This window comes from Opisthorchis viverrini (assembly GCF_000715545.1).
Source record: "Opisthorchis viverrini unplaced genomic scaffold opera_v5_641, whole genome shotgun sequence".
NCBI lineage: Eukaryota > Metazoa > Platyhelminthes > Trematoda > Opisthorchiida > Opisthorchiidae > Opisthorchis > Opisthorchis viverrini.
In genome coordinates this window covers 22,291-35,574 of record NW_008752310.1, presented here as the reverse complement: position 1 = coordinate 35,574, position 13,284 = coordinate 22,291, and the positions used below count along the sequence as shown (strand labels likewise).

At 41.9% G+C, this 13,284-nt stretch overlaps 1 protein-coding gene across 1 annotated transcript; it reads right to left on the bottom strand.

Moving 5' to 3' along the window:
- Positions 1–3,975: 3,975 nt before the first annotated feature.
- On the bottom strand, positions 3,976–12,523 carry T265_11915 (hypothetical protein; the record flags this gene model as incomplete). Its single annotated transcript, XM_009178739.1, has 2 exons — positions 3,976–4,526; positions 12,368–12,523. The coding sequence occupies 2 exons, from the start codon at positions 12,465–12,467 to the stop codon at positions 4,120–4,122; spliced, it is 507 nt and encodes a 168-aa protein (XP_009177003.1).
- Between the last annotated feature and the right edge of the window lie 761 nt (positions 12,524–13,284).

The window sequence follows — 13,284 nt, the reverse complement described above, 5'->3', positions numbered from 1 at the left end:
GGCCCTTTTCCTCCCCAGATCCAATTATTCCGATCAGTGGACATCATAACAGGGAGCACTGAATTGCTAATAAACAGTGCATGAACGCGGTCACGTCGGTGTCCGAACTACGGATGTCTTACATGCAAGGTCACCATGATGTGATAACCTCACAAAAACATGGTGGTTGCACCTGATCTATTTCGTCCAGTTTAAGAAAAGTACCGCGGTCGATCATACTTTCCAAAATGTTTTTAACATCTGCGGTATCATCAAAATGGTAAGTACAGAGAGGCCCACCAACCGATCGTGTACTCATCCGAACCAATCAGCTGGCCTATCACATCATTGAAGACCCATCTTGTTTCTCTCTTCAGAAATGATTACTCAGGTTTCGCCAGTTAGTACTCATCCATCACGTTAGAAATCCTGATCCCCAGCTTTTATCCGGCTACGGATGTGTTCTGCTAGCAACAACAAAACTCGAGTCCCATAGTCCTCGTTTGGGTGTGAACTGAAGAGCCATGACAGAAGGACAGCTGTGCAAATGAAAGTCGAATGAAAACGAACTATAATAAGGTATCTTGGTGTCCGAAACTCAACCACCATGTATTACTGTCTATCAAAACTGCTAGTGAGAGATTTAACGAAAAGAAGTTTTGAACCAGCCAAAACCCCTAGTAGCCTTATCACAAAAGAAAACATCTCATAAGAATTTGTCACTTGTGGAACCAGCAAACTCCAAATAGCTTGGCTGATGCGTGTGATTCAAGAATACTCGCGTTTAAGCTGAGAGTATCCAAACTCTTCATGGAATAGAGTTCAGACTACTATGACAATTCTCTTTAGAGATTTGTGAGATATTCACTTCTAAGCATGGAAGATTGGGCTGCTTCTGGTCTTTATAGCATAGGTTTTCACCTGAGAAATGATATCCCTGTTTAAAAAGACCTCAAAACTTGCATTATAAGTGCGATTTTAAATAAACTCAAAACGTGGTTATCCTGCCCGTGTAAGAAAAAACAGCGTAAACTGCCTCCATGAGACACCTACTTTTCAGAGGGTGAGTAACGTACCATTTTTAGCAGTTGTTCATGTTGACAACGTCTAAATACTGGTAGCAGCGGTTCGTTAACTGACCGTTGACCATGAAGTATCTGATTTGATTGCCGAGACGTTTTCATCAGTGCGCAATGATAGTATCTACTTGAATGCTGACGAAACGTTTGCAAGCTAATTGCACAACTCGGCCAACAGACTAACTGCAGTTGTTCGTGTGATTCAATTTCACTCACAGAACCAGACGATTAATTCTACCAGAGGAAACTATTCATCAGTGAATAGGCTGGCAAATATTTTTATCCGAAATTAAAACATAGGTATACCGATGTTGAATCCGGTTGGGCATTACAGTCAGCAAATGAGCAAACTTTTTCCAGTAACTTGACAGATCCACGAGAAGTTACGTGATAGCATGCAAAAGCTTGCAAGGTCATTTTCACAGAGAAAGGAAAATAAACTACGTTTAATCATAGTACTGTGTTATGAGTAGCGTCATAGTAAATCAATTGTAGCAAGCTTTCGTCAGCGATCAAGAGGACCGCTTCCTGTATACTCTAAACACACGACATTGGTTTCTTCTCCAAGGATTCGCTTTTCGCATCTTAAACGCGAGTCTACTAGAAAAGTGAGCGAATATTTGAATTACAGTTTTCTCTTGCTCCTATTTTGGTTGAGTTGGCTTGGTATGCTTGCCCAAATTAAAAGGTTGTCGATTTCAGTGTTTTCAAATTTAAAGCTCCAAGCTAGACTACACTTTTATATCACTTCAAGGGCTTCCATGCTTAATCTGCCCGGTCGATGCTTTGATCCAATTAGCCTGTGTACCTACAAAACGGAACACAAATCGATCAATGCGCAGACAAGTAACTGTCAAACGATTAATATACACGCTGAAATCACTCAGGTTTTGTCGCGTTTTGCTGTCTACTAATGCAAGATTGTGTCCTGAATGATAACTCTGTGGTAAAAGCGATGTCAATGATATTATGATCATTAGTGAGTAATATGCTAGTGGTAAGGGTCCTAGGTTTCCTGTAGAGATTAAAAAGTTTTGGCTCTACTTATGGGTTTTCTGTTTTCTACTCCGATTTTTCTCATTCATGGTACCGTTGCGCTGGTATACAGGAGGACCTTTCCGACTGCTTTATTCAAACTATGATTTACGACTAGTTGGTTCGTGCACTTGCATTTTAAAAATAAGTTACCGATCCACTATCAAAGCGTGGATGTCTATTTTATCACCTGAAGTTGTGCAGCAGAACACACAGGGAGCAGGACGAAACACCTAAACAAAAAAGTAAACAAAAAGTAAGTAAGTAAAGTAGTTGACAACCACCTTGGAGGAGATCAATTACTAGCACACTGGTCGGTCACTCGACTAATACGAGTTATGTGGTCAATCCCAGCACTGTTTTTCGAATAGTGTATTGGGTGCCTATCTATCTACCAAGATATGTTGAACATTAATGTTTGGCCACAGCTGAGGCGATTGCAAATCTTCGACGCGACCTGAGTCTGTGCATTACGAAAGCCTTCATGTGAGCACTGAGAGTCCCATGGTCTGCTCACCTGATCGTTGGTCACCCAGGCCCACTATCGTGATGTCAACAGTTCACACACTTACTTACACACTTTGCTTCATCTTTATTTCATCCTCACCCTCGGACTTGATTGACCGGAAGGAAAGGTTGCGAGAACTGATAATTCGGGAAAAAAATGAAAAACAAACAACTCATATAAATAAAACAATCTAAAGCGGCGTTTGAGGGTAAAATTGTGAAACTGCTTACATTGCGACCAATCGGCCTGAGTGGCCAACGCTCACGCGATCAGGCCATGGAAGACTCAGTGTATAGGGGACGCTGTCTGAGTAGATGAGCGAATCGCAGTTGTCTCAAACGTGACCAGATATTGATACTGAACGGATCTTGGTATACAGATTTGCGCTCTATACAGTATTCAAAAAGTAATGTCAGGATAACTCGCGTGACTAGTAAGTGATCAAAGCGCTAGCAGTAGACCGGATTGACTCAGATGTCAGGCAAAAATGGGTTGTGATCCTTTATTCTCTTCCGTGCGCGCTAAGCATACCACTGTCCAACAGCAGGTGCAGGACTAGATTACTATGCTTTGAACATGCACAGCTTATCCATGGGATGCAGGGGCATCAGCCGAGTAGCTTAGAGTAACTTTTTCAGTGAAGCGGCCGGAAGGGGTCGCCGAAGTGTGTAATGTAAACCCAGTGAGACAGTCTGCGGTTAGGTCCCCTTTGAACAGACGACTGATGAAAACTGATTTTCTTTCGTTTGTAAATGGTTTTTTAGTTGTGACAGCCATCTGTTTTGAGATGAATCTGTCTGTATAATCATTTTGACGAATGATTTTTATCTAAAACCTGAAGTTTGGCCTAAAGTTCGCGTAAGAGAAATCAGCAAGGTGGTGAACTAAAGTTTGTTTACGTCCCAGTGGAACAAAACTTAGTGGAGTTAGTTTCTTGTCACGTACAAGTCGGTTTTCGGCAAACCCAATGTTCAACTGCGCTCCAATAGAATGAATAAATAGATGTGCATGATTAAAATCCGTTAAAATCTCCAGTATCCCTGGGAACTTGTCTCCGCTTAGATTACTTGATCGTGACATAAAACGGTCCACGCTTCAACTCGCAGACTCAAATGTATCCGTGCTCCACTTGTCGGGATCGATCGTTCTTCAGGTTTTTAACTTCTTAAGCTGTAAAGACTGCTTAGGAATTAATTTTTCATGAACTTGTGTTTTGAATTTCACAATGACCCTCGTGGTTGAAACCGACAATACTGGGATTGCAGTTCAAGTCCACTAAATTCCGTTCGTTCTCCTTCACTTTAAAAAAACCTAAATCCGTTCGTTCTCCTTCACTTTAAAAAAACTTGAATGAAAACTGAACACGGTAAAGTTTTTCATTAGTCTCCTCCTCACAAAAAACTGGCATTCGAAATTTTTGTAAGGTGACACAAAATGCGTTAAAAATGTGCAGGATATGGGATCTGGGATGCTTCACAATGTCAACGTGTAGAACGTTCCTGTCCAGAATGGCTGAAATTAGCTGGAGCTGGGAGAAAATGTACGGTGGAAAAGAAATAATATAAATAGGAAACAAAGAAGCTCCAGTGTATCGACTTTAGGTGATGGGACGGACACATTGCACCAGTCCCTGGTGCATGTGGCTACACAGCCAGTGTAAAGTTGATCGTCCAGGCTAAACTGACCACAGTGTGTCGGAACGTCAGCCAAGCGCTCCATTGAACATAGTCGGAGGACCAACGTACTGCCGTCCCTTTGATTGGTTCCTTTGATTTTAGAACAGAACCTTGCATAGAACAACCCCTCGTGATCCCTCACACTTTGTCTGCAAGGACGATAGATAGGGACATTTGCAGACATGGGGTCTTCACATTCTCGGTGACTGCCGTTGACTGACACGCACGAATAGCAAGCAATCGACTGCACTGGAAGATATCGAAGCATTAGAAAAATTAGCACTTGCACAAAAGGAACCTAGCAAAAATGTTGACTCTATTAAAAATTAAAAAAGAACAATTGTTCATTGAACATTTTTATCAATATAACCAGTGGCTGCTTTGCTACATCCTTATTTGAAGCAATATTTACTGACTGGACAAGGGTTACTAGCGGAACGATCTTAGCATTAAGGCAGGCTACTTGTTTCTCTTTTGACTTTTTGGGCATAATCTATGTTCATCAAAAGTGTGCGGTTAGGTTCACCTGTGAATCGATATTTCGTGTTCACCTGGTTGTGATGGACGCGAAAAAGGCTGAGAGAAATTTGCTTGGGAGTGACCGCATAATATGTAAGAAAATCCTCTCTTAGGATTAATGTCCAGGGAATTGTGATTTATCAAACCATCAGAGCGCTCGATAAAACTCTTTATCTGTTCCCGGTGCCATGACCATTCCGCCAAATATCTGTAACGTTCGTCCATCCGAAATTGGGGTGTATGTTACCACAAATCAGTGCACAGTCTAATTTTACACATGAAATCCACGTTTCATCCCCATCTGATTCACCGTTTGTGCTTTGTGTGAAGCAGTTTCAGCGTCATCTCATGCAATGCCTAACTGAGCCCTGGAGGACAGGCTAAGATGGCCACCAAACCACTGCTAGGTGCAGCTGATTAGCCTTCTCATGACCACCACCGGCCTACTTCAATCCTTCAGAGGCTAGAGTATCGATTGTCCGACACAAGCGCGCATTACTTGCCATGTTATCATACTGCACTGTTGCCGGCAATGAGCTTGTGTATTTGATAGAAAGGCATTTGGATGTGCCTGCTGGAAGCGCTGATTCATCTAGTGCACTAGCGGACCGATAAATGTGTTGACTTGTCATCAACAGGTATCCCAGTGATTAGAGTCGCAGACTACCTAGGTTCGAATCCTCTGAAAGGAGGCCATCAAAGTGGCTTAATATCCCACCTTCAAAATTGCGAACTCATATTGTTTCATCGACAACTTCCACTGGACATATTCGGATTGCTGATCGATAACAATATTTTACGTAGTTCCACAATATAGAGTCAGTAGCCTCTCGAGACTCTTAGTGGGTGAAATAATATCACCTAATGGATTGCAGCATGAATGCGGACTTTATGGGAAGCGCTAGTGTGTTTGCTTTTCGTAAAGTGACAATTTTTATACAAACATTCCACGCAGTTGTATATTCCCAGTTTAGCTCTCGGTCTGAACCTCGCAAGCTAGCATTCTTGGCAAAAGAACCAGCAAGGACGCGCAACATGTAATAACGCCACAAACCAGGTCATGAAGTGTATGCGGCGACAACATTCCGGAAATTCTGACGCGGCATTTGCAACCTATATTCGGCAGATACTGGATCATGATTGGCTGCTGAGTTCAGACTTTCGACCAGCCAGAGCTCGTCTTGATGTTGTACCGGCAGGCGGTCCAGTCTCTTGGCCAATCGCTTGCGAGATAGACATCTTGGCCGTAGCAGCGCCTAACTGTGAACGGTGAAGCGGTATTGGTGCGGGATCCCGCCTAACAAGAGGGATGTCTGAAGTTCGGTTTTTTTTCTGATCAAGAGCTATTTCTGGCTCCATGATATTCGTTCGCAAATGGGTGGATCAGGTGGTATTCGAACGCTTCATTGCTAACTGCCCAGCGGCTTAATTGCCTGATCCATCCAAATATTCGTAAACAATGCCTTCCAAGCGAAGCTCAACTTTTAGTTTAGCAAAGTTATGTCAAACAGGTCAGATAAATTTAGGAAAATGTTCTGGAAGCTGTTCGACATAAAGATCGAATATGTGTGTATGAGATGCTCCCCTATCACGGCGCCTATGAAAAAGTGCGGAAGGATTATCTTTCCTCTTCAGAACGCATAATACTTCTGTAAACTTAACTACTTCATCAGTTTTGGTCTTGCTTGAGACTTAGGCTGCAAAATCGATTACTGCGTGAACAGTGCCCACAAGACTACAGGGGGTTCCTGGTGAATGTAAACAGCTAAAATTGGGTAAACATAATCGTGCCCTGTGATAAGCTAGTAAAATCCATTGTTACGCTATCAGTCCAAGAACAATGAGTACGTCATTTCGGTAACAGTGTTGCATAGTAAATCAGTGATAGAGAGTACAAAAAAGCCTGAGTAAGGATATGTTGTCGACAGGAAAAGGTTGATGACATTAGTTGTGAGGAGTTGAAGAGATATTTTATCAAGCATTCTGTTGACATTTATACACGTGACCTCATCCCAGTCCTTTGTGAGGAGGTAGCAGACGAACTCGCGTTACCGAGGAAGATAAAGAACAGCTTGAAAAACATTATGCCAACATAATAAGTACGATTTAGTATTCCCGCAAGAATTCCGTTTTTGTAACCTACTAATTGAAAGAATTCCCCAATCCATTCATCTCCAACAGGATGAATGATTCTGATAGTGCGCGTAGGGTAATGATATCGCTATCAAATCGTATGTTTAAGTTACCATACTTTACACAGCGGCCTTTTCGCCTACAAAATCCAGCCTCATGTACGGACTGGTGGGTTTGATCCGGTGTTTACTCAATAATTTGATAAGTTTACAAAAGTATGCGCATTATTCGCTGAAGCTCTTCGCTTGAGTTCAGAGTCAGTATGTCTGTCTGGATATCGTGTGCGTTTAGGAATTACGCTCAGCCTTATTGGAACGGTCGGACACGAATAGCTCATATACATATTTTCCCCGATTTCTAGTGTTAAACACACCAAGGCGAGGTAAGGCCTTATTGGTATGTTGGTCAACTTGAGGACATCTACTGACTCAAACACTTCAAAAATGCTCCTTTCTGCCAGCCCAACCAACAAATGATCAAACATTCTTCGATAGTCAATTGTAAACTGGAGTAAAAGAAGTAGTCATATACTCATAGCATTGAAAAACTCTATATGGTAATCGTTTTCATCTTTGGCCTTACGTCTGGCATTTCCTGAATCTTATAGTTATTCACGGTGATCACCTTCAATATTTCCCGTTCGTAAGTAGAAAAGAGAAAAGAAGCTGACTACCAAATAAAGAAATAGCCTCCTACAAAGGAAGAAAATCAGTAAGTTATCACCATTCACCCCATAATAAGGCTCGTGACCCTAGTGTTTTTGACGAACTTGTGCTAGACAATTCAGGTTTAATGTATTTGGTATCATACAATCGCGTGTATTAAACAGCTCGTAGGCGTCTCAAACCAAAATCCTGAGCTTTTGCACGTGTTTGTCTAAGACTAACTTATTAGTTTCACCAAAGTGATAAGAAGTCGGTAGGTGGCCTAGCACAAGTCACACATCATGCCACTGATCAGCTCAAGTCACTTACTGGTTCAGTAGGAAACTGAACCGTCAGACGCAGATCCATACATAAAGTATGCGGACTACCTTGGTAGGATTGTGTTCGATGTGGTTACATTGAACAGAGTCACTGGTGGCTGTTTGGTTCAGAATGAGGCCCGTCGTTTAAGCATGATTAAAACTGTTAATGCGATGAATTCTTGCCGTATTCCAAGTTAGCCATGAGAAGAATATTGCGGAGTTTCTCTCAAGTGTCTTTAAATTGGATTACAGCTGTTTGATTCTGATCAACAATTAATTCTGTGTATTATATTTTGAAATTAAGCCGTAAGAATTATGATCTGTTTCGCATTCCATTGAACACATTTGTGTGACCTCAACCAGATTCATCGACGCGCTTCACAGAGAGAAAGCTGGGTCTTCATTGCAATTCTCCAGCCGTGCGGACCGGGTGTGACTGCCTGGAGCTGTTTGAAATGATCGCCTGATCGACTACCTTCATCATCACCACCATCGTCATGATCATCATCATCATCATTATCATCATCATCATTGACAGCAACACCAAATGAGAACACTGGGGCTTCACTACCGTACATCTGACTACTTTATGCTCACCTGATGAGTCCTAAGAGGGAGAGCGGTATTCAGATGGCTGAGCCTCTGTCGATCAGATCAAATGTTTACGATGTTAGACCTCTAGGCTGGAATTTACCTGAATGGCTATAAGAAATTGTGCATAGTGAAACATCAGACAAACATTGAGACCATCTGAGCTCAACGATTTTGGCCTCGGTATTTTCAGGTCCTCTGAAGGTTTCGGCAACCATTTCACGGGTAGTTATACACTTATCTTAATAACTCAACTCAAGATTCAAATATACTTCAATGCATACAGTCGTACAATCGGAAGACAGGTTCTTGGTCCCGATACACACACCCCGAACCTCTTAGACATAAAAATGATAAGATAAGGATAAGGTTGATGTTGTATTTAATCTGGACTTGTTACCCATCATCAAAATTTCCCCGTCGCTTCGACAGTGAATTCGAGAGAGATAGGTCATCGAAAGCAGTTGAGTCGATTGGTACTCCTATTGGGGTTAGCATTGTCACGGCAGTCCGCGTGGAGCCGGATTGATTGCTACTTGCGAGCCACAGACAATGCCACTTAAACTCGAGGGAATTAGAGTGGTGGTTGAACTGAAATTCTCTAGTCTGTGTGAGCAGGGCAACCTAAAACGATGCACCTTTGTCTCCAATATTACACTACCAGGACACGGGTTACGTCGGTAGAATAGACCAGTATACATGCAAGTACGTGGTCTGTAGGCAATTCATACTCTGAAGATGGGCATCGATTTAACGTAAAGGTAACACTACTTACAAAAGTAGTTTCAGATGTTTTCGTAGAAATTCGGTGAGTAGAACCGACAGTCCCGCGCGATAAATCAGTTTAGAACCCGGTACGCTAAATCTGCTACAACACAAGATCGACTAGATTGAAGGTAACTTGTTTTTTGAACCAAGTCCAATAAGAATTAGCCAGAAAGATATCTTATGACATACTGAATACTCGACAAGCAAGATTTACTCACAGTTTAAAAAGTTGAAACGCAATGCACAAATGCCCTTCTGTAATGGCAGTTTATAGGAATTTCTTCCAGAAATCGCCTTAAACCACTGCAAAGAAAGGGCCAGTCACTAAAACACAAAATAAGATCAGTAACTCCGTGCTTAGTTTTACACTGAAGCTTCCCCAGACTACCCATGGAAGTGTGTGGACGGAATGACTTTCCGTTTAGTGGATAAGTGCATTTGCTCATCCAGAGATGACAGACGAACGGTCACCATAGAAATGGCTACCTATTCTGACAGGCCTTATTACATCAGAAGTTCAGAGGTATGTAGTGGAAGGCGTCCTAACTCTTCTTAGCACGAAAATAATTCCTTGAGGAAGCGTCATTCCGCGGGAAGATTTGACTAATTCGAGGCTGCAGATTTTTTCGGTTCTTGGTTTTTCTACAGAAAGTATATTCACTTAGATGTTTTTACCGTGGTCCTGGGCATTTTTGTCTTAAAAACTAACTCAAGCAATCCAGTTTTCAAATAATCTTCTGATTGCACATGATTATGATTGGCTAGTGATTTCCAAAAAACTAGGGGGAAATCGGTGTTCGTTTTTATTATAGATTGACCATGTTCGGTGCTACTTAGGATTGGTGAAAAGTGGACACCATAGATGGGTCATTTCGAAGGCACCTGAAATATAAATTTCGGATCTGAATTTGCCAATAACAACTTAATATGGACGAAAACAGGAACTTTGCGAAAGCAAGCTTCACTAAAACCGGATCCTGTGTCAAATACACAACATAATCGCTTGAAGTAAAGGCCCATATGTGTAAACTGACCACAGTGGACATTATGAGGCCGATGAATGCAGCTGAGAAGAAAATTTCTGAAGAGTCTCACTCATAAATGAATGCCGCGCTGTTTTGCCGAATGACAAACGGTTGTAGATACATAAAAGCTGCTTGTGCATATAAGAAGCGCTTACGTACACGAAAGATAGAACACTGTACAAACCACTTACCTGGAAATTTCGTACAATAATATCCGGTAAACTTCAAGTTCCTATTAAAGTAAAAATCCTTACGGACTGGTCCGAATATGCCTAGGGAAGAACATGAGGATGCAAGTCCACCGATACCCTAGGTTGCTTGGATAGATTGTTCACTCAATTAAAACTGATATACAAAGGATGGTACGATGAAATGGTTAGCCGGAGGTTCGGAGATAAATATTAAATGCTGACATGAGCTCTCCCTCTTACTGCTGTTATTTTGTTGGTACAGGGGGTGGCAACTAAATAGTTTTGTAGTCCACAGTTGCAGAAGCACAACATAATGGAACTCCTTATTTGTTATAATCCTCTATGAAGACTGATCAATAAAAATGTCTCCGTGATTCCTTTTTCAGACACAGAGTGAACATTGTCAGAATAGAATGCACACGATGTCGACCACACGATATGTCTTGCATATCTCCGTCTCACCTTATTCCGACGTTAGGGAATACATTAGACTGAATTTGATGGTATAAGCCTGTGACAACCGCATCCGACCTACTGTGTCCGAAACACTTGAATTACCGAACTACTTTGAGTAAGAAATCAAAACATCTCTATTCTTTTCTAAATATATCATTCAACACGCCTTACTACAATTTATCAAATTGAACCCCACCAACTTTCTACTCATCCTTGAGTTTGCGTTTGATAATTCGGTATATTGAATCATAGTGTTGTCACCGTACGCTGCTACGGTTAACGATGCGACTGGATACCAATTTAACGAACAAACATTTTCCCATAATTATTGTGCCGGGTGATGTATAGGAAAGCAATTGTATGTCGGTAAATACATGTCCTCGTCTCACTGACTATATAGGATACATATATATAGTGTACTTTAACAAGTATTTCAGAGGTATTTATTTCCGGAAACAGTTTCCCATTTGTGCTTTCAAGTGACGTGATCACCTACCACGTTCACTTTCTTCGTGTCTTCACATCCCGGTCACTTTACGTTGGAGAAGATCAAAGTTAGTCGTTGGAGGTTGACGAAATAATATCACCCTTAATACGCAAATTTTTCATTAAATCTTGCCGTCTTCTTTTGTTTTTTTATTTCAAGTTATCTATTCTACTACTCTCATCGTACCTCACGAGGATTCATGAGGAAGGTAAATGATTTGTTGTACTCATTTGGTTGCAATTCCTCTGCTATCTATTCGGACATACTTTGGTGATTATTTACTTGCGATTCTAGGTGACACGACCATGTGCAGCGAAAGGTACTCTGTTTTTGAAGACTCTGCAGGGTTTCGACGGTCATCAGGGTCAGTCAGAATTAACCTCTTGTTAAGTCATCCCGATCACGGTGACAGGTGATATACTGTTCACCCTGAACCACCTGCAGATTGATATTATTTTTTACTCTTATCGTACCTCACGAGGATTCACGAGGAAGGTAAATGATTTGTTGTACTCATTTGGTTGCAATTCCTCTGCTATCTATTCGGACATACTTTGGTGATTATTTACTTGCGATTCTAGGTGACACGACCATGTGCAGCGAAAGGTACTCTGTTTTTGAAGACTCTGCAGGGTTTCGACGGTCATCAGGGTCAGTCAGAATTAACCTCTTGTTAAGTCATCCCGATCACGGTGACAGGTGATATACTGTTCACCCTGAACCACCTGCAGATTGATATTATTTTTACCTGACCGGTGAACTCTGTTGACTCTTCTGAATGTTGAATGTACCGTAAATACTGTAATCAAGTAGACTTCTAGAACCAGTGACTTATGAGTGGGATACACGCCTCTGGATAGCCTGTTTCCTTTGTAACGCACTTTTGAAGCACGTGAACAAGTATGTTATACGCCAGAATGGGCAGTTGTGTAATCCAAAGCTAACTGACTCACCTGGATCAAAACTCAGGATCACTAAAATGAAAGGCACGATAAACAAATTCCTCTGAAGAACTGATAGGAATAATTGTTGTAAAGTTAGCAAACCACACATCAATTCACTGTGTCTTAGTAATCAAATTATCATCAATAAATTTATTTCCTTTGTCGGAGCAGCTTCACGAAAGCATTGTCCACCGCCGGATCGATTCCGGACGCAAGCTAATACGGCCTTGAGGTGGGATTGATATGTCCCAGCGCAAAACGATCCAACCCACGGACAGGATGGCTGTAGGAGTGAGAGATAAACACACTTCGAAACGCAGATTGGGCAAACAGGTGGCCGTCCTGTCTGTTCCCTATTTCTGTCTTCCAATGCGCGCGTGTCACTGTGCCCATAAACCTGAAGCGACATTAGGTTTCCACTCGCGCGCAGGCGCGCGCACACGAACTGGCAAAAAAAGCTCGCTGATATTTTGACCTGCAGGTCAGCATGCGACCAGGAGACCTGGCTGCTTACAATTAGTATCTAAACTACGTATTTTGATGAATTTTTTGGAAGTATACATTTCTGGACCTTAGCGACTGCCAGAATTCACACTTGCCAGTTAGACTAAACGAACCAGAAGTATATTGGTCTTCTTCAGCATGGGAGGACTTGATGGCATTCTGACGACTGAATTCTTGTGAAAATCTTGCTTCTTCATCAACAAGGTCAGATTACCTCATCCATCTGAAGAGAAACAACCGCGAGGGAAGGGGATTTTTGAACTCTTCTGGGTGGTGAGGAGGACATAAATGCGCACCCTTTTCAGAATAGAGCCCACAACACTGTACCAGGCCGAAAAACCCCAGTGAGAGCTTGCGGTACCTCCAAAATCCTTCGCTTGACAGTGCCTCCTAGTATGAATATAGTCGCACACCCTCTGGGT